At 38.3% G+C, this 23,361-nt stretch overlaps 1 protein-coding gene across 1 annotated transcript; it reads right to left on the reverse strand.

The window, feature by feature from the left end:
• Positions 1-1,609: 1,609 nt before the first annotated feature.
• On the reverse strand, positions 1,610-2,608 carry LOC140241204 (craniofacial development protein 2-like). The gene has a single exon (XM_072320961.1). It carries the CDS (start codon positions 2,606-2,608, stop codon positions 1,610-1,612), a length of 999 nt encoding a protein of 332 aa, XP_072177062.1.
• Positions 2,609-23,361: the final 20,753 nt, after the last annotated feature.

Raw genomic sequence — 23,361 nt, forward strand, 5'->3', positions numbered from 1 at the left:
CATCGGCTTATTAACTGTCCATGTCTCGGCGCCGTATGTCATAGCTGACCATATGTACGTCTTCAAGAACCGTTTCCTTGTGGCGATCTACAATTTGCGGTTCGTCATCACCTTGCGCATGTTCTGAAACGCTGTCTTTCCAATGCCAATTCTACGCTTGATTTCTTGTTCCGAGCGGCTGTCTGAAGTCAGCAGGCTACCGAGGTAATTGGAAGATGACACCTGCTTCAGCTCTTGTCCATTTATCACTATCGAACATCGAGGTGGCTGCGAAGTTTTGCTGAGGACCATGGTTACTGATTTCGCGATGTTAATCGATAGCCCCTTTTCCTCGCTTGCTCTGGAGACAACATCCATCAATCCCTGCAACTTCTCTGCACTGTCAGCTAGAATCACCATGTCATCGGCGTACCTCATGTTTGTGAGTTGACTGCCTCCGATTGCAAAGCCAGGTAATTCGTCCAGTTGTCGCATAATTGACTCTGTGTATAAGTTGAACATGTATGGCGAACCAACACATCCTTGTCGCACACCTCGCTCAATATCCTGCCAATCACCAACTTCTCCATCATGCTGTACCGCAGCAGTACAGGTACAGGTCTGCCAACAACCTTTTATCTTCGTCATCAATGTCTAGCTTGTCGAGTGTCTTGAACAATTCTTCATGTTTAACCTTATCAAACGCCTTCGTGTAGTCGATAAAACATACATACAGATGTTGCTGCTTCTCTATAGCTCTTTCTGCCAAGCGGCGAATGACGAAGATCGCATTCCGTGTTCCTCTGTCTGGAACAAATCCATATTGCTGCTGTGAAGTGTCATTGCATGTTCGACCTCTTATCCGGATAATTAGCAAACGAACAAGAATCTTGGTTAGATGGCTCATCAAACTGATGGTTCGGTGTTCCTCACATTTCGTAGTTCCTGCTTTCTTCGGTAGAGCAATGAAGATTGATCTACACCAGTCGTCTGGTATATGTCCTTCCCGATATACTGCGTTCATCATCTCTGTGACCATGTCAAGGATTTCGTCTTCTGATGCTTGTAGCATCTCTACCAGTATACCATCCGGTCCTGCAGCCTTTCCGGAAGCGCTCTTCCATATCGCATTTCTGACCTCATCTTTGGTGAATTCCAGCATCCGACGTTCTCCTGCATTGTCATCCCCATATGTAGGCTGCGGACCTCTATTGTCAGCGAATAATTGGCCTATGTACTCTCTCCATCTGTCTGATATTGCCGTTTTTTCCATCAAAATTTCACCGCTGTTATCTCGCAGGCAACCGCCGGCAGCTGACCTTTTCCGCTTTCCAGTCACTTTCTGGATGGAGCTGTGCATGTCGTTATACTTCTTCTCTTCTTCCAGTTTCTGGATGTGATCACATTGTGCGTTCAAAAATTCCTCCTTTGCCCTTCGGCACTCGTATCGTACTTCCCGGTCCAGCTGTTTGTACAACACAGCATCATGGTTTTTTGCTTTTCTTCTCTGATCCATTAGTTGGATATCGACAGTCATCCATTTCTGCTTTGCCTGTCTCGGCTGCTCAGGTATTACCTCTTCCGCTGCTTGTACCAAAGCTTCTGTCAGCCTCATGTTCAATGTCTCAGCCTAATCTGATGTCGACTCCTTGTTCAGCAGTTCTCCCACACGCTTTCTATATTGATCAGCTACCGCCGGGTCCGTTCTTAATAGATCAAATCGACGTCTTGGCTTTCGAGATGGATTCCTCTTCGCAGGCCGGTTGATCTTTAACCGTAGATTGCAAATCACTGGAACATGATCACTCCCGCAGTCTGCCCCAGGGTATGTCTTCGTTGCTGTAATCCAGCTATGAAAACGACGGTTGATGGTGATATAATCTATTTGGTTACGCACTCCATCTCCTGGACTGCACCATGTGTATAGGCGGCGTTTCGGCTGTTTGAACCAAGTGTTCTTAATCACTTGTTGATGTACCATACACCACTGAATCCATCGCTCACCACGTTCGTTCCTCTCTCCCAGCCCATAGGGACCCAACACATCGTGCTCGCACGTGGTTCCATCTCTACCATGTCCAACTTTGGCGTTCATATCCCCCATGACGATATTTAGTTCACCTGGCTTGCACTGCCGATATGCCTCCTCGACACTTTCGTAGAATTCTTCGATTCCATCTTCTGTACACGCGCTGGTAGGTGCATAAAGCTGGATGATATTACAGTTGAATGGCTTGGAGTTCACTTGCAAGACGATCACCCTTTCTGAAACGGCGTAGAATCCGGCCATTGCAGACGCAATCTCGTTTGACATCAATATCCCGACTCCATTTATATGTGCCTTTCTGTTTCCCGAGTAGACCATGGTGTACCCGTCCACCTTTATTTTCCCCGCTTGCGGCCAGCGCACCTCTGACATTCCCAGAACATCCAGCTTCAATCTCTTCATCTCCAGAACAACGTTTGCAAGTTTTCCTGCCTGATACAGTGATCTCACGTTCCATGTGCCTATTCTCTTTTTCGATTTTAGATGCATGGTAGCATGATGATGGTCGAGGGAGTCTCGTGCTGTTGACGACTCAGCGCTACCGAGTACGTTGTCTCGAATAGCATCAGTACATGTATTCATATTGCATCATTGATTCTCATAGCAATTTCAGACGGTGGTTTGCCGTTGCCTTCCGAATCGCAGTGGCTGCTAACTGGCCTGGTCCTGCCAGTCGATGGAAGTTGTCCCGCGTCTCCACGACACTTCGCCTGCCAGGGTGACATTATATACCGTAGGTCTTATCATTTCACACCCGCCATACAACGTCAGCCGACTCCAGCCTGCTGCCAAGCCGACTCAGGCAATCAATTTTACAGCCGGAGGTTGCCCTCAACTCCATGCCAACGTGGTGTTAATCAGGACCACGCACCCTACATGTGATGCAGACGACGGTAGGACCTACTGCTGATAGAGAGAGAGTCTCCTTTTCATACGGAATGACGTCACAATGAGGTTTGTTGGATGTAGAAGCGAATGCGCACTTCTTACATCAACAATCATACGGGGTTGCCCTCTCCAAAGGTAAAGGTACTGTAAAGCTAGCTGCGTTGACTGCACTGTATATGGTGACGTCACAGTGAGGTTTGTTGACTGGTTGCGCCCTGGTTGCGCGTGTATCTAACGAATACGCGTGTTACTAACAACTATAAATAGCAGCGTCATGTCCTTTCCGAGGATCAAAGTTCTTAAACCCGGGTGACCTCACAATGGAGATCTGCGTTGCAGCTGCATGATGTACGCGATACTAATACTAATGTTGATATCTATAGTGACGTCATAGTAGGCTGAAATCCTTGCGTAGGACTATTTGCACGTCTATTTAGCGTATTTTTGTTTATATTTGTTATTGTTGGACGCTAAGTTTATTATACTTCTTCAACAAAAACGACCAGAAACGAAGAGAAAACCCGGAAAAACTTGAAAACACTCAAGTTACGCAACACATACCAGACATCCGCGGAATCAGCGTGATGAGTGCAATCCAGGCATATGAAAAAGTTTCTCTGGTGAGGCGAAAAGGCGCTGAAATCAGAGCATAAGATGGAGCTCCGCTCCGGCACGTCCGTCCTCCAGCACATCACATATAATGGAATATATAAATGACTCAATTCTGATCACTGGCGGTGATTTTAATGTGTCGTTGAATGTAAGTCTCGATCGAATGGGTAAAGAAGTTCATTACCGATTGGTTGGAGGAAATAGTAGACAAGAACTAATTTCTTTTTTAAATCAGTTTGAATTATGTGATATATGGCGATTTTACAACCCAAAGGCTAAACAGTACACTTGGAGATAACGAGATTTCACTAGTCAGAGCAGACTTTTGGAGAAAACGAGGTTTCACTAGTCAGAGCAGACTTGATTATTGGTTCATCCCATTTGAGCACCAGGATATGGTGTCTAAAGTTGATATAGTACCATCCGTCTCCACGGATCACTCTGCAGTCTTTTTACAATTAGAAATCAAAGAACAAAGATCCGGTAAAGGTTACTGGAAGTTCAATTCGTCTCTTTGTATAGACAGTGCATTCTGTCAAGAGCTGAAAGTTAATTTTCAAGAGTGGAGGATAGAAGCCGATATGTTTAATCCCAATTCATTGTTGGAATATTTCAAATTTAAGGTAAGACGATTTGCACAAAAGTACAGCAAGGAGAAAGCTCAATTAGATAGAAACATAATAGATTAGAAAAGAAAATACAAGACATAGAACAGATGGGCGAGCAAATAGAAAAAAGATGGAAGAATATGAACAAGCCAAACAATTATTAGAAGAATATTATACTAAAATTACTGAAGGTTTGATCATACGGTCTAAAGCAAATTGGATAGAATATGGAGAAGAGTAATAAATATTTTTTATCATTGGAGAAGCAACGTAAGAATAGGTCCATTATCAAAAGATTAAAGGTTGGTAATAAGTGTATAGAGAGTGAGACAGAGATACTTTCACAAATCAAATCTTTTTATGAATGTTTATATTCAAAACAGACAGTACAAACGAATGATAAAAATGCTCAGGAGTTTTTAAACACTCGTGGTATTTGTTTAAGCAATCTATGTTGTCCTGTGAAGGTAAACTTACTCGAGAAGAGTGTTACAAAGCTTTGTATTTAATGCCCTCTGGAAAGTCTCCAGGTAATGATGGTCTCACAAAGGAATTCTATCTTCAGTTTTGGGATATCATTTCAGAACCTTTTTTAGCTTCTTTGAATTACTGTCATGAGAATATGTGACCGTGCACCTCAAAACGAACATAAAGTCGAACACACTGATTTTGCGTGAGGACTGAAAATAAGTGAAATGGGTCAACCTAGCCGAACTTGACTTTTTCATATTTTCTGAAAGAGCGGGTCTTCTTTTACATTATGGTAAAATTTGGTATCATAAAACGGGCAGGAAAGTGTGTTTTTTAGCAGTTTATCTCGAACATTTTGGTAGAATAGTGTGATTAAAGACACCCAGTCGCGAGGATACATGGACATATTTCAGCCGCGGGCGGCAGCACGTAAACTCGCTTCCGAAGTTGCTACGAAGCGAAATGTGTGTGTGCGCAAGACATCCCTAAAGCAATGTATCGCGCTATAGTATCTCGTTTGCTCGCTTGATTGATCTGAGCGCTGGGAGTACGTTTTGTGTAATGTGAATTGAATGTATGGTACGGTACTGTGTGATGCAATGTTCGCATGAGCTATAGTAGGTAGCTGCCTATACTTGTACGACTACAGTGTACGCCTTCTCTTCATCGCACCGTCGATCGTCGTCAGTCGTTAACTACACTGTAATCGTCAGATCAGATTATATATAGGTAGGGTGGCCATCATGGACGATGACACATCGTCATGGGTAGCGGATATTACCGCCGAGTTGTCCATTCTGAACGCGGACGATTGGGTCGGAGACCCTGTGTCTTGTGTAGCCCTACTACATATCGACCACCCTTATTGAAACCGACCGCGTATAATTCGCGCACTGAACACTTAGTACGCACTTCTCTGCGCGCAAAGCACATAAAAATGGATTGGCTTTGAATGTAGATGAGGATGGTGTGGGAAAACGAGATAATTCATTGTTCATTAATGGTTTTAATCAAGGACAAAATTTCGAATGAATATTTTCACCGAATCGTAATGACAGCACAATGTAACGTCTATGGAAGTTTCTAAAAAGGCTTCTAAAAAGCTTCGTACAACACGGTGTTCAATACAAGTCGGTTTGCGTGCATTGTCAATGCAAAAACAGCGGTCGATCCTATTAACGCGATTTACCGCGGGGAGCTGAAACGAGGCCACGCAAGTTCGTCGGCGATATTTTTGCACTGAAACTTCGAATCGAAAACGGAACAACGGCATTTGATAGAGCTGGATTTTCTCAATCACGTAGGTCAAGTTTTTTTACGTGAATTTCAGTGTTAAATATTCTTATCAAGCAGATAAACATAAGGCGGTCGATTAGTAGTAGGTCCAACCATACTTGCCCTGGCGTGTGTAAATTCAGGACGGGGACCGGAAGCGACTGTGCCCGTGCAGGGCCAACGGCCACAGTTGCACTGCACAGTGTAACTGTGGCCGTGATAACTATACACAGCCCAGTCGCTGCACATGGTACGTCGAGTTTTCGCATAGCGTAACAGTGTCTGGTCGGGCTATGGCCGTGATAGAAGGGGCCCGTGCACCAACCGACATACCTTCAAGTCGAAGTAGAGCCTAAACTAGAATCTATTATTGTTAGATCTATCATCTTTGAACCTTTAGTTCCCCTGTTTAAACGTTAGAGTTCTACCAGATCTATTGGGTTAGACTACATGTATGATGGAGCTTGCGATAGATCTATTCATTTTTTTTTTAATTTATTTGCAAATCCTAAATCATATTCTTGGGGAATTTGCATGACATGATTGATATGAAAAACTTCTCATTTAATGGGACTAATGACATTAAACTGACCCAGCAAATGTCATTTCAATTACGGCATTATCATAATTTGACATAAATGAGAACGCGGAATTATACATAGAAAAATAGGCCTACTTGTCGATCAAACGCGAATGCCCTAAAGTTACTGATACTAGATTAGAAAAAGTCATTCCACTTCAATCACTGATTCATGTGTAGACTTCTACTTACACATCATCTGGATCTGGATTCCTTGAAGTTGTTGACTTGGCCAGCTGGGGTTGCTTGATTGGCGTAAGCCGTGGCAACACAATTCCACCGTGCATGTCGTAACACGAATTTGCACATTCTAAATAAAAATTCCTGCAAAACTGTTCATGCAACTCCAGCAAGTGGAAAGCAAAATTTTCATCGGCACTCTGACGCTGAAGCCTCCCCCTCTGGTCTCTTACTTGTCCTCCAGCTAAGAACACGTCTCTCTGCGTTCTCCACTCGTCGATAGCGTCAAACAAGTAGATACGTTGCCTCGAGTTGGACGGCTGTTTGATCTCCATTGTGAGGTTTCATTACTAAACCAAAGCCAAGGCTAAGCCGAAACAGTACAGCGCTTTTTATTGCAAACAGTACTCGCATACCACACACAATATTGATACTGACATACCGGTACCGACGATTTTCTATCAACTTTGTTATGTTACGATCCGGCCCAACGTACTGTAAGCTGTACGTATAACACATGCAGCTGACGCAGCAGACAACATTGCACGATGAGATCATAACAACCTGCCATATGGCCACAGTGGCGTATCTAGGGGGGGGCAAGGGGGGCACGTGCCCCGGGCGCCACTCCTTGGGGGCGCAAAAAAAAAACGAAAAAAAAAACGAAGAAGAAGAAGAAAAAAAAAGAAAAAAAAAGGAAGAAGAAGAAGAAAAAAAGAAAAGAAGAAGAAAAAGAAAAAGAAGAAGAAGAAGAAGAAGAAGAAGAAAAAAAAAAAAAATCTCCCGGAAGTGGGAGGGAGAATGGTGGGGGGAGGGGGAGGGGCAGAAAACCAAATCAAACAAGATAAAAACAAAACATGATGATGACGCTGACAAAATGACAATGTTTATTGTGTTCACACAAAAATTCCATGTTCTGTGAGCTAAAATACAAAAATTTTCGGCTCGCTCGCTGCGCTCGCTCGCCAAATTTTATATAAAAAAGAAGGTAAGAACAAAACGTGATGATGACAAAATGACAGTGTCTATTGTGTTCACACATGTCATTTTATATTTATCAGGCAAAATGTTTCACAGAGCAGAGGCTGCAATTTCATTCGTTCTGAAGCGATCGCCAATTGAATCAAAAGTGGGCGTCAACGGTTTCGAACATGGGGGGGGGGCGCAAAAAACAACAACAAATCAAACAAGATAAGAACAAAACGTAATGATGACACGGAAATATACAAATTTCGGCTCACTCGCTCGTACTAATTTAGAGTATTTTTCAAGTCCTCAGTTTGTTGGTATAAATCGTTATCTATAAGGCCGTCACTATATCTTGATTAGAATTGTAAGATTTAATAAGCAAAAAATGACAAGAGTTTCATGATTTGTAAGCTGAAATACAAAGATTTTCGGCTCGCTCGCTGCGCTCGCTCGCCAAAATTTGTATACAAAAAAAAGAGAAGATAAGAACAAAACGTGACGATGACGCGGACAAAATGATAATGTCTATTGGTGTTCACTCTGTCATTTTATATTTAGCTGGAAAAATGTTACACGGAGCAGCGACTGCAATTTCATTCGATCTGAAACGATCGCCGATTGGATCAAAAGAGGACGCCAACGGTTTCGAACATACGGGGGAGGGGGGCGCAAAAAAAATAAAAAAAGATAAGAAAAAAAAACGTAATGATGACGCAGAAATATACAAATTTCGGCTCACTCGCTCAGTTTGTTGGTATAAATCGTTATCTATAAGGTTGTCACTATAATTGTGAGATTTAATAAGCAAAAAATGACAAGATTCCATGTTTTGTAAGCTGAAATACAAAAAATTTCGGCTCGCTCGCTGCGCTCGCTCGCCAAAATTTATATAAAAAAAGATAAGAACAATACATGATGATGACGAGGACATTTACAAATTTCAGCTCACTCGCGCGCACTAATTTAGAGTATTTTTTAAAGTCCTCAGTTTTTTGGTATAAATCAATATCTATAAGGCTGTCACTATATCTTGATTAGAATTGTAAGATTTGATAAGCAAAAAAATGACAAGAATTCCATGTTTTGTAAGCTGAAATACAAACATTTTCGGCTCGCTCGCTGCGCTCGCTCGCCAAAATCTATCAAAATTCATTACATGTACATTTAAATCACCCTCAAAAGATCCCTTTTAAGTGCTTGAAAAAGCATCATGTGGACTTTGTTTAAAGTCCCTACCGGGATGGGGTCGGGGTTGAACACTTTTTCAGAAATTAGGGGCGCAATTTTCGTGCTTGCCCCGGGCGCCGTTTTCCCTAGATACGCCGCGGAAATATATAAATTTCGGCTCACTCGCGCGGACTAATTTAGAGTATTTAAAGTCCTCAGTTTGTTGGTATAAATCGTTATCTATAAAGCCGTCACTATATCTTGATTAAAATTGTAAGATTTGATAAGCAAAAAATGACAAGAATTCCATGTTTTGTAAGCTGAAATACAAAATTTTTCGGCTCGCTCGCTGCGCTCGCTCGCCAAAATTTATCAAAATTCATAACATTTAAATCACCCTCAAAAAGACCCCTTTTAAGTGCTTGAAAAAGCATATCATGTGGACTTTGTTTAAAGTCCCTACCGGGATGGGGTTGGGGTTGAACACTTTTTCAGAAATTAGGGGCGCAATTTTCGTGCTTGCCCCGGGCGCCGTTTTCCCTAGATACGCCACTGTATGGCCATATGCATTGCAACTTGCTATACATGAAGCTTAGAGTTTTAATATTTCTTCATCAAAGCATATTTATAAATACCAAATATTAAACAACGTAATTTATATGAATAATTTATGATATTGTTATATTATATTTTCAGACATTTTTAAATATTATTGCCTAGATTGCTGAAATTGGCACCATAGTGCATATAAACAGAGACTGGAGCCAGATACGTACGTACGTACACCCTACAGCTCTCACTTGTTGTGTCGCGGACCGGGAGAGATTTTCATGCGCATGGCTGTTGTGCGGTTTTGTGCATGCACCCATTCGGCCCCATTCGGTAGGTATTCGGGCGTCCATGTTGAAATTACAGTGGACAGCTCGCGCGGCGCTCGTGCCCCATCAGGTTTTCGCTGGTGCGCTGCGTAGCGTCGTGTTCGGCATTCGGTACGTACGGGGGTACAATAACGGGAGGAGCAGCTTGTCGTGCTTTTCTACTGAGCTGCGAATCGCCTGCGACGACCGGCTGCCTTTAAGTGTGTCTTTAGAATCCCTTTTTCATTTCTGAAAAACCTTGTCCACACTCTTCACTTTCAACTCTAATAACTTTTGAAAGGATGGTGCTACTGCTTTGAAAGTTGGCATTAATCATGGACAGAATGTGTTAATGAGACATGCTTAATTTCAGTTTAATCTGATAATCTCTTCATTGTTGTTACTCTGGTGGTTTACTTCCTGTTTTTTGTCCCATTCATCGCACAGCCAGCACGGTTTGGTAAAGATTAAGCGCTTGGATAGACACTGTACTTCAGAGCCTCTTTTCTCAGTTCACACTTTTCCTGAGTTTGTGCTTTCTTTCCAATATTTAGATAGGTTAGGAGAGTCCATTCGATTTGAGTTATACATCATTTTAAAGCTTAAAGTCTGCTCTTTCAGAATATGGTCTTAACTAAAAATTCATGTCTGGCGACTTTTTGTTTGTTTTGAGGTGCAGGGTCACATATGGAACTGTCGATTAGTCAGAAGCAAAGCGTTATTACGCTGATACTCAAAGCGAATAAAGATAAAAGAGATTTACAAAATTACCGTCCAATTTCACTTCTAAATGTAGACGCAAAAATATGTTCTAAGGCACTGGCTACGAGAGTTAAACGAGTGTTAGGTGAAATAATCAACCCAGATCAGCACGTATTCATCAAAGGAAGGGGAATCTCCGAGGCCATACGTAATGTGCATGATATGTTTCATTTTTTGCGTACTGTTGAAATAGATTTTCACAAGGCATTCGATTCTATTGATCATGAGTTAATGTACCATGCATTAGAAGCTTTGGGATTTGGTCCGTCTTTTATTAGATGGACAAAAACTTTATATTCGAATATCGAAGGATGTGTACTTAACAATGGAACATCAACTGGCTATTTCCAGATAACACGTGGTGTCAGACAAGGTGATCCCTGATCCCCTTATCTGTTTATCATTTATTAGAGACACTAGCAATTCGTTTGCGCTCCTCACAGGATCTAGCCGGCATCACAATTAACGACAAAGAGTTCAAGTTGTCACTTTATGCCGATGATTTCTGTTCGTTTTGTTGCGATGCCTCAATCTATCAACAGTTTATTAAAAATTCTTGATCAATTCTGTAAATGCTCCAGTTTGAAATGTAACCAAGAAAAGACAGAGATTTTGATCGTTAAGGAATCAAGATCGATCGAAAAAGAGGAGATTAAAAATGTGTTAAAATATGAAGTTCGTATTGTTGACACGATTAAAATCTTGGGAACTTATGTTGGTTATAACGCAGAGCGATTTCAAAATGATAGAATGGTCGAATTGATGTCTGGATTGAGAAAAATTGTTGAATTTATTTAAAATTAGGAAACTTACCCTGTTCAGAAAAATATTCTTAAAACCTTCGGAATTTCAAAATTTATTCACTTTTTTGCCTCCATTATCATTCCTAGAAAAAAAGTAACGGAGATCGAAAGAATGTTTGATGACTTTTTGTGGAATGGCCCAGATCGAATTAAACGTAGTGTGATGACACAAGAATTGATCAAGGGCGGTCTGAAGATGCTAGATGTGCAGTCTTTTATCGATGCACAACAGTTGACCTGGATAAATGGGATGAAACCTGAAAATTCACAAGTATGGTTTCAAGTCCTGAAATATTACTTAGATGAATGTGGCGAAATCTTTATTTTCAATTGCAATTATGAAATGAGCAATTTCTCTCCGAATATACCCAGATTTTACTCCTCTCATTTGCAGAAATGGCTGTGAATATCCATACCAATGGAAAATGAAGCTTTCAGATCACAGATAATTTGGAACAATGCCGATATCAAGATTGACAAAAAGATGATTTTTTTTTTACAAAAGAATGTTGTGCAAGGGTATCTCTGCTTCACCAAATCATATCCCCTGAAGGACATCTTAAAGATTTTCGTATTTTGCAAGTAGAGCTTGGTATTGATAGTAATGATTATCTGAGGTTACAAGGTATTTTGTCAGCTGTCAAAAAGAATACAGAAATTCAGGTTCTATCAGTTAGCACAGAATTTCAACAAGTCCTCAAAGACAATGTCGTCCTTCCGGAACGCTTACGTCTGAGTGCCCGATTAAAGAGCAAACATTTTTATGATGTATTAGTAGAATTTAAATATGAAACGTCTGTTAGTGCTGTTACAATGCAGTCTAATTTTGATATGACAGAGCAGGATATATATAAAGCACGTAAACTCATAGTGCAAGCGTCAATAGATGCAAGAAGTAGAGGATTTCAGTTCAAGATAATAACATATTACCATTAAATTATAAGCTGTTTAAAATGAAGTTAGTGTATTCCCCTTTATGTTCATTTGGATGCATTGAGAATGAAACGATTGAACACATTATGTGGAACTGTAAGGTGTCACAAACACTTTGGAGGGAAATAACATCTTTTCTCTCGATTATAGATTTGTCATTCCTTAATGTGAAGACGGTATTAACTGGAATTATAGAGATTGATATAAACAAAATATTTGTAAACCATATTTTACTTATAGGAAAAAGGTGTATTTAGGCAAGCAGATGTAACAACACTATTCCCTGTTTGTCCTTTTTCAAGGCTATGTTAACAAAATCATATCGTGAAGAGTGTTATATTGCAAAGAGAAAAGGAAAGATTAATGTGCATAACCGGAAATGGGAACCACTCAGCGGTATTATCGAGCTTTAGTTTGTTTTTTTTTCCACTAAATGCTTCGCCATGGCATTTTCATTTTTCATGTTTCATGTTGTTCTTGTGTTATTGTCGATACGGCATAGGCTTAGATTTCAATAATTTTAGATTGTGTATATGCGCTTACCACTCGACATCTCGTTAACAACCTTCCGGTTATGTCAGCTTTTGGCATCCCTTTCCATTATAAACCCACACAGACAACATACCTCAAGAGAAAAATGTGCTTGTATAATTAAGAAGCTGAACAAAATTTATTCTTTGTCATGTATCTCTCAGCTGTGATTACTTCAAGAATGTTATATGTTGAGTACCAAATAAAACATCATTGACATGCATGCAAATGAGTCAATTTCGTCACTCTTGAGCATTTAAAACCAAAAAAAAAAAATGTCTCCTGGAGACTGGCTAATGGATTTGAGCTATCTAGTCCAAAGGAAAAATTCGTAATAAAAACGGAACGAGATTCGTGCAACTATATCCAAAGTAATATATCGTCGTTATGCACAAAAGCAAACCAAATTGTGTTTTAAATCCATTTTGACACGTTTACTGGATTTTTTCCGTCACCCTTTATATTGTTCTGACTCATGTATCCATTTTTTTTTATCTGGGAGAAAACACCTTTACTACCTTATTTCGTCACCTTTTGTGTACTCTTTCAGGAATCAAATCAAAATCGTGTGTTAATTTTGACAAAAAAGAAAAGTGATTTGAAATAGAGGGGTCAAATACATCAACCTTCAGTAAAATGTGAGTGAAAAACTAAAAAGCGAAACAGTTCGAAGAAATCTATTTCCCCAATAAAACTGCGTAGATATTACATCAATTGCGCATCACTTTACCAAATAAAGTTTTGCTTCTCAATGTTAGCGATAAACAACTTTTTTGTTTGAGACCAGACGTCACTTGAAGAGAATTGAGAAAAACAAAAACAGAACGAGATGAATCAAACTGGAACCAAACTGATAAATCGTCGTAATATCTACTTCGTCACTCTTGCTGCCTTGTTTCGTGACACTCTATGTGTTGAACTCGCTCATACATTTGAGCACTCGAATGCAAAGTGTTTGGGGGAAGCAGTATATGATACTACTATGTGATTTGGTACAACGTTTCGCTATATTACTTGCATATATCTTGCTAAATGGATTTCGTCGCCCTTGCCGCCGTTTATCGTCAACCTATAGTTAAAATGTCTGATGTATTTGTTATACTGCTTCTCTGAGTTATATTTGTCTCCAATACAAAATTCTTGATAAAGCACTTTGAGAAGTAAAAGAAAGCGGTGGGCGATTTGATGAAATTGCTTAACACAACGATGACGAAATAGAGTCAATTTGCCCTGTAGTTGCATGTCTGCAGATGGGCGATATCAAAGACGTTCTGTAAAGAAATGCAAGTTTTGCTTTTCAAACAGAAACGATGACGAAAAAAAGCGCCGATGACGAAAATAGATTCAGCCTATTCAGCCTACAACAAATTTTTATACCAGTTTCCTCTGTAGGTGAATACCCATCAATGTGTCATATAAACGCATTTCGCAAAAAAAAAAAAATGTGTTCTGCTTTTCAAACAGAAATGATGACGGAAAAATTCGGCTCTGTCAAGAAATCGATTTAGTTCACGATTTGCTTTGCTTATACAACACATTGATATACCATTTTAGTTGCAGTTACATGAATTTCAGTTTTCTTTATCAAAAACTGTCTTCAAGTGACATGCTGTGGACTAGAAGCTCCAATGAATCAAAGAGTTGTAAATAAAGGGTGACAAAAAAAAAAGGCGACAAAGATGACGAAATGAAGTCAGCTTAGGTAAACAACATGTTAGACTTGCATAGACGATTTGCTTTGCGTATGCAACACATTGATATAAAATTTTAGTTACAGTTACATACATCTCAGTGTTGTCTATGAAGAACTTTCTTCAAATGACATGTGCTTTGGACTAGAAGCTCCAATGCATTTAGAGAGTTGTACATAAAGGGTGACGAATAAAGGCGACAAGATGACGAATTGGAGTCAGCCTAGGTAATACAACAAATTGTTATACCAGTGTCCAATGTAGGTTATTTCCAACAATAAGCCATATAAAAGTCGTCCTCTACAAAAATGTGTTTTTCTCCTCAAACAGAAAGGATGACGAAAAAAAGGCGGCAATGGTGAAGAAATCGACTTAGCGCACGATTTGCTTTGCTTATACAACACATCGATATACCATTTTGGTTACAGTTACATTCATCTCAGTGTTCTTTATGAAGAATTGAAGAAAGGGTGACGAAAAAAGGCGACTAAATGGATTTCGTCGCTCTTGCCTCCGTTTTTTGTCACCCTGTAGTTAAACTGTCTGATGCATTTGGAACCCGCTTCTCTGAATTATAATTGTCTACAAAACAAAATTCTTGATAAAGCACTTTGAGAAGTACAACAAAGCGATGTGTGATTTGATGAAATTGCTGAACATAATAGTTGGCCAGAAGAAGATATCGTCATGGTTGTCTTTTTATTTCGTCACCCTTTACGTAGAGCTGTCTCATGCATTTGAGTGCACCAAGTGAAACACATGTCACTCGCAGTAAACTCTTCATTAAACGCATTGACATGGATGCATCTCTAGCGAAAATGAAATAAGAATGTGAGTTATAAGGAAAGCAAATCGTGGACTAAGTCGATTACTTCGTCGCTCTTGAGCATCAGAAAGCAAAAGACATATCCCCGGAGACTTGTCTAATGCATTAGACCCATCTAGACTACAGAACAAATCACTTGTAGAAAAATCGCAATAAAACCAAATTAGATTCATGCAACTCTATCCAAAATTATTACTTTGGATATCATCGTAATACATTAGGAGACCAAATTGTTTGCTAAATCAATTTCTTCACGTTTGCCTCCTTTTTTGTTACCCTTTATTTTAATGTGACTCATGTAATTAAGAATACATTTCTGGGAGTAAACGTCTTTACTGCCTTCTTTCTTTACCTTTTGTGTACTGTCTCTGTGCTTCAGTAATCAAATCAAAAGCGCGTGTCCATTTTGAAAAGAATTGATAATGGAGACTGAGACGCTTTTTTGGTCACCCTTTGTCTGTGAATGTTCTCACCCTTTGTATACATCCAATGTGTTTCAAACATCAGATTTTAAGCGAGTATTTTCAGAGTACAGAAAATGGAGAAGCATTCACCTCTCCGTAAATGCTTTACTTTATATTGATATTTGAGCGTACTAAAACGCGTATCTGGGAGAGCACTTTACGGAGTAAGTCTTTAAATGCTTATGCTTTATATAAGGAATCATTTTATTCTTTGCGTCATTACTGTAAATGACGCAATTAAGCGAAAATAAAACGCATGCATTTCAATAGAAGGTAGTAGAATGATCCACGGTTTTATTCAAACATGTTGCTGACTGAATCGATTTCGTCACTATTGTCGATATAAGTAATATACCCTAAAAGTCCTAAATCAAAAACTTGATTGAAGAGAAATACAATTTAGAGGGGTGGTTAGAAAATGGGAATTCATAGGACGTTATAATAGTCTGATGACGAAAAAAAGGTGGCAACTGCGACGAAATCAATTTAAAAAGAGAAAATGCTGTGGTTTCATACCCTATTATCATATTACTTCGTTTTGAAATTTCAATGCTTGTCAATTTGTCATCCGAAGACATCGTGGCATGGAAAGGCGGAAGGGTGACGAAATTGATTAAGCTAACAATTTGCTCTGCTTATGAATCACATTAAATTTCCACTTACAGAAAAGATAAAAGAATGAAGAATCAGTCACTTGCAGAATTTTCTTCAAGTGACAAGTGATTTCTTTCCCGCCTCGTTTCGTCACTCTTTTTATTTGAGCACTCGAATGGAAAACACAAGTCTATCGTGCAAACGTCAGTGCTCTGATGGGCAATGTGGAATACCTTTTTGGTATATTGCATATCGTTTGCTAAATCAATTTCGGTGCCCTTGCCGCCGTTTTTTGTCACCCTGTAGTTAAAACTGTCTGATGTATTTTTTATCCCGCTTTTCTAAATTATATTTGCCTGCAATACAAAATTCTTGATAAAGCACTTTCAGCAATAAAACATAACTGTGTGCAATTTGATGAAATTGTTGGAGAACAAGAAGACACCGTCACGGTAGTCGTTTGTTTATTTCGTCACCCTTTATATAGAGATGTCTCATGCACAAAGTGAAACACGTAAACTCGTAATCTTGGAGAGAACTTTACGGAGCAAATCGTTAAATGTTTGTGCGTTATACAAGGAATCATTTTATTCTTTTATATCAAATGATTTACCTTTGAATACTTCGTGTATCATTTAATTGAATTTGGTAAGGCGCATAAAAATTACAATGACGTAAATCCAACTGGAACCAAAGTGATAAATTATCGTAATGGTAGAAGCAAAGGAAATTAGTGGCTAAATCTACTTCGTCGCTCTTGCCCCCTTGTTTCGTGACCCTTTATGTTCAACTCCCTCATACAATTTGAGCACTCGAATGCAAAGTGTTTGGGGGAAACGTCAGTATAGTACACAAAAGGTGACGAAAGGAGTCAGTAAAGACGTTTTCTCCCATATATTTTTACTTTCCATTTAAGTGCCTAAATGCACGAGTCATATTAATATAAACTTCGACTGATCATTACGACTAAACGTGTGCCTAACGATGATTATATTTCTTTGGCTAGAGTTGCATGAATCTCATTCGGTTTTATTACGAATCTGTCCTTTGGACTAGATGGCTCAAATCCATTAGCCAGTCTCCCGGAGACAGTTTTTCTTTCAAATTGCTAAAAAGAGTGACAAAATGGGTTTACTTGCATGCATGTCAATGTGTTTTATGGAGAATTTACTTCGCGTGACATATGTTTTCACTCAAATGTATTAAACAGCTCTACATAAATTGTGACGAAACGAAAAATGAGAATCATGACGCTGTCTTTTTATGGCCAACTATTTGATCAAATCTAACGCCCCTTTCTTTTTGGTCTGAAAGTGCTTTTATCAAGAATTTTGTATTGCAGACAAATATAATCTAGAGAAGCTTGTTACAAACACATCAGACAGTAACAAATTGTTATACCATGCAGTGTCCCCTGTAGGTGATATTCCAACAATGTGCCGTATAAAAGTCGCTCTCTACAAAAATACGTGTTTTCCTCCTTAAACAGAAAGGATGACGAAAAAAGGCGGCAAGGGTGCCGAAATCGACTTAGCGCGCAATTTCCTTTGCGTATACAACATACTGACATACCATTTTGGTTACAGTTACATGCATCTCAGTGTTTTATGAAGAACTCAAGAAAGGATGACAAAAAAAGGCGACAAGATGACGAAGTGGATTACTTTGGATATCATCGTAATACATTAGGAAACCAAATTGTTTGCTAAATCCATTTCTTCACTTTTGCCTCCTTTTTTGTTACCCTTTATTTTAATCTCACTCATGTATTTAAGAACAAATTTCTGGGAGAAAACGTCTTTACTGCCTTCTTTCTTTACCTTGGGATTAACAAGGACACAGGCTATACTATAAAGTGAAGTTTGAAGACGCTATAGGAAACATCATCAAAACCCAGATCAAACAGATCATCCGGGTTCTTGATGATCCTTGTCTCTCCAGTTGTTAGTTTGCAAGACACATTCCCGTACTTGCTTGTTGTTGATTTCTTGTTGATTCTTCATAAAGAACATTGAGATGAATGTAACTGTAACCAAAATTGTATCTCAATGCGTTGTATACCGCAATGCGAATCGTGGGCTAAATCGATTTCGTCACCTTTGCCGCCTTTTTTCGTCATCCTTTCTGTTTGAGGAGCAAAACACGTTTTTTGTAGAGGACGACTTTTATATGACACATTGTTGGGCAATCACCTACATTGGACACTGGTATAACAATTTCTTGTATTATCTAGACTAACTCCGTTTCGTCATCTTGTCGCCTTTTTCTTTATCACCCTTTCTTCAGTTCTTCATAAAGAACATCTTGATGAATGTAACTGTAATCAAAATTGTCTTTAAATGCGTTGTATACCGCAAAAGGATGTCGTGGGCTAAATCGATTTCGTCATATTTGCCGCCTTTTTTCGTCATCCTTTCTATTTGAGGAGCAAAACACATATTTTTTTTAGAGGATGACTTTTATATTGCACATTGTTGGGCAATCACCTACATTGGACACTGGTATAACAATTTCTTGTATTATCTAGGCTAACTCCGTTTCGTCATCTTGTCGCCTTTTTTTTTTTTATCACCCTTTCTTCCGTTCTTCATAAAGAACACTGAGATGAATGTAACTGTAACCAAAATTGTATTTCAATGCGTTGTATACCGCAAAGCAAATAGTAGGCTAAATCGATTTCGTCACCTTAGCCGCCTTTTTTCGTCATCCTTTCTGTTTGAGGAGCAAAACACATTTTTTTAGAGGACGACTTTTACATGGCACATTGTTGGGCAATCTCCTACATTGGAAACTGGTATAACAATTTCTTGTATTACTAACTCTGTTTCGTCATCTTGTCGCCTTTTTTTTCATCACCCTTTCTTCAGTTCTTCATAAAGAACACTGAGATGAATGTAACCGTTAAAAAAATTGCACCATCTCACTAAATACACTTAGTTTATATGGTACTTTAAATCTGTAAACTGTAGTACCATCAAGAGAATTCCATTTCTTGACACCTGTAAAACGTGTCGATTGCAATCTTCGACTTGAATAAGTAAAAGGTTTACGCAAATTGTAGCGGTCCCGAGTGCGAAATTATTTTTCCCACATAAGTTCCGGACCTCACCAAGTCTACATGATATGAATATTCACGACTTACGTCTTCGGAATAAGAGTACGCATGCGGCGAGGAAAAAAGAAAATGTATAAGAGTATACGCATGAGTACAAGCAAAGATGCATCCCATCAATCAGAGCTCATCTTGTCGCTCGCTATCAAACTAATTTTAGTAAAGGGTGATTAAAAATTGTATTGAGACACTATTGACATAAAAATACTTATTTTTAATTTAAAGATTTATTTGATTCAGGGGTGATTTTTACTAAGTTGTTAAAGCTTTGTTAGGTTTAATCAGTATGCCACTGGTATTTTTGGTATTGACAATTCATAAGACATTGACGTTTTGGTGATGATGTGGTGGTAACAGTGATGATGTGCATGACATTGATATTAAAGGCATTGGTTAATATTGTGCTCATTTTAAAGGGAAGGTACAGTATTGGTGGAGATGAGAATTGGGCTTCTAACTTTTTGCGAGATACCAAGAAAACACTTATGATATAGTACAGAGCATACTATTTTAAGAGGAATTCAAAGTTTATTTAATGAAAATCGGGTTTCGAATGACCGAAACATCCAAAAACAAAGTAAAACAGTGATCGTAATAAAGTGTAGGTCCCACACTTTATTAGAATCGCTCTTTTTTGGATATCTCAGCCATTTCAAAACCAATTTTCATCAAATAAACGTTGAATTCCTCATAGAAATACATGGTCTTTCTTATTTCATAAGAAGTTTCTCATTATCTCACCAAAAAATGTTAGAAACCTGAAATTAGGTCTCAACCAAAACTATACGATCCCTCTAAACCCATCCACGTATAGGCCTCCATGTAATTTGTAATTTCGTGGCTGTCTAGTAAATTGGCAGTGAACTTGGGCGCTCTCTTCCCTACTGCGCGATCTACACACGAAGAGCATTCATACGTCATTGAAAAACTGACTGTGTGCCATTCCCATTAGCCCACTAATTCTATTCTTCATAAAATCACGATAAAAATACTTCATATATTCATTATATATTTTAGAAGCGTAATATGAAATATTTCGGCTTTTTTTTTTCAGTCCAAGAAAAAAAAATATTTTGAATAAAAAAGTGATAATAAATAATAGTTCTTTACTCAAGTCTAACTTCCATGCGCCTTCTTGCAGTTACCCCGCAGTTGTCCATGGATACGATGCATAAGTAATCAGCTTTTTACAGAATTTAACCTACCCTACTGCTTCTGCTAGATTGTAATTGAGAGCGAATGTGATTTTATCGGTGGCGTTTAGTTTTATAACCCTATCCAATAAAAAAAAAAATATTCAAACATCCAGTGGTGTGACAGTTTTTGTCAGAACTCCCTATCAACATCACTTGTTGCCACAATAGTTTTCAGATTTCACTTGCTTCATTATCGAAGCTGTTGGGCATTTTAAAGAACTGCTTCATAAGAAATCACCTTTGATTTATGATTTATTTTCACAAAGAAGAAATTTCATCGCTTACACATTTTTTTTTATTAGTTTAATGTCATAATATTTCATGATGGTTTCATGATGTGTTCTGTCTTTACATTGGCAAGATGGGATTCTTTTTTCCATCCAGGGTCAAAGAAGAAAGTGACAAAATTTGATGATATTTAAACATAAACAACAAAACATTCAGTTTAACCAGATCAGAAATTTGAAGCAAGCGAAATTGCACAAAGAGTGATGAACTTGGACAAATAAAATAACTATTGCTTATTATCCGTAAAGCTCGTTTTTGAAGCATATATAATATGTTAATGTGTACTTTGTATGTGTTTCCCCATACTTCATTGCAATAATTAAGATGAGGTAAAATTATTGCATTGTAGCCTAAATTTTTACCAAAATATTAGAAGGTAATACGCTTTTTAATTTGGATAAAACACATACATTTCTTGACAATTTAGAACAAATGTTTTGCAACATATTGCTTCCAGTCAAGTGATTCATGAATGAGTACTCCTAGAAAAGATATCGAATCAGTGCTCTCAATGGAAATATTAATCATAGCATTTTAGGCGTTAAACAATTTTTTACCTCTTGGATGAAATATCATATATTTTGTTATACTAAAATTTAAAAACAATTTATTACTCTTATACCATTCACTTGATATTTCAAATTCATTATTCAATGTGGAAATTAATGACGATTTATCTTTGTGAGAGAAAGCGCAACAGTGTCATCGGCAAATAATGAGAATTTCAAAGTCTTTGAAGAATTCACAATATTCTTACATAGCAAGAATAAAAGAGGTCCTAGAACTGAGCCTTGTGGGACACCAATGTTCACACTGAGGCATTCAGATTCAACACCATCGACCGCCACATACTGCTTCCGGTTGTGTAAATAACTTTGAAACCATTGTAATGCCACTCCTCTTAAACCATATAAATGTATTTTTTTATAATAAGATGTGGTGGTCGATGTTATCGAATACTTTTAAGACAGATCCATAAATATTCCACAACAAAGGTTACCTTTTTCAAATTCTTTTGCATGTTACAGTTATAACACCAGATGAGAAAAAAAGGTGGCAATAATATGAAACTGCTCTAATTCAGCGTGAGGAACGAAAAGGAAGCAAGTGTGAAGAAATCTATTTATTCAACAAGTATGCCTAGATTGTTCATCAAATTGCAATCCACATTGGTTAAGTTTTGCTTTCAAGAATTTCCTATTTTGAGAGGACAAGTGACAAAATTCATCATAAAACTTTATGAGATGAATACAACTGGAACTAAAGTTATATAATCATCGTCATGGTTGTCCTCTTTCTATTTCGTCACCCTTTATGTAGAGCGGTGTGATGCATTTGAGTGAACAAAGTGAAACACAATCTTCATTAAAACACATTGACGGGCATGCAACTCTAACAAAAGTGGAACATGCATGTGAGTTATAAGAAAAGCAAATCGTAGACTAAGTCGATTTCTTTACTCTTGCGCATTTGAAAGCAAAACACACGTCCATAGGAGATTGTCTGATGCATTTGACCCAGCTAGTCCACAGTAGAAATCACTTAAAGGGATCGTATAGTTTTGGTTCAAACCTAATTTCAGTTTTCTAACATTTCTTGGTGATATAATGAGAAACCTATTTTGAAATTCTGAGGGAATTCAACATTTATTTGATGAAAATTGGTTTCAAAATGACTGAAATACATAAAAAAAAAGCGCAATTCTAAGAAAGTTTGGGACCCACACTTACTTACACACTAAGAAAAAAAGGTTCAATAAGGGAGCTAGAAGGGTTCGAAGTCGCGGAAATGGGTGCAAATTACACGATTTGCGAAAATGGTGGAACTTTGCTTCTTATATGGTTCATTTGGGGTTCGATCTTGCCACGGTCATTGACGGTGCAATATTGCGCCCCAAATTAGTCTCAAAACAAAGACCTCCTATGGTGTTGCTCGACACTAAAATGCAATATTACATATCCTTGTGCTGATATTATTGAACGTATATTTTTTGATATCAGGAAACTTAATTTTCTTTCATATCCTATAATCATTCATCGAGAGTATATTTTCAAATTAAGTTGAGTCCATGATGAAAGGGGTCTACTACAAAAAAAACAAACAAACTAACGTAGAATACCTGATTGCTTGTCTGGTATTGACCAATCACATTGTACACATAACCTAGGAGGTTTAACAGATGAAGTTCCAACTGGCTGTAATTATTCAAATAGTCGTCAGATTTCTATTGCTGTACAAAACAATTCCACAGGTGCATTTGTGCCTTCGCTGATCGGGATTCGATGCCGCCGTCTCGCTGAGCAATCTGAAGATTCATTTTGGACGTTAACATAATTTTGGCTATATTTTGCTTGTTTATCTATTAAATGAAATGAAATCCTATACTTTAAGATAAAAACAAATCAAGCAAAAGTCAATTCTGAACAGAAATATTATTGTGCAAAAGTGTTAATCTTAATCAGAGCTGTTTCTTGTGAAAGTGTTTAAACTGTACCCTGGATAGCCGGCTTATTTTATCACTTTTCCTC

The sequence above is a fragment of the Diadema setosum genome, chromosome 17, assembly GCF_964275005.1.
Source record: "Diadema setosum chromosome 17, eeDiaSeto1, whole genome shotgun sequence".
In the NCBI taxonomy this organism is placed as follows: Eukaryota; Metazoa; Echinodermata; class Echinoidea; order Diadematoida; family Diadematidae; genus Diadema; species Diadema setosum.

What these genes read in the sequence shown, in the direction of transcription:
- LOC140241204 (XM_072320961.1), bottom strand. Translation starts at nt 2,608, where the DNA reads ATGAATACATGTACTGATGCTATTCGAGACAACGTACTCGGTAGCGCT.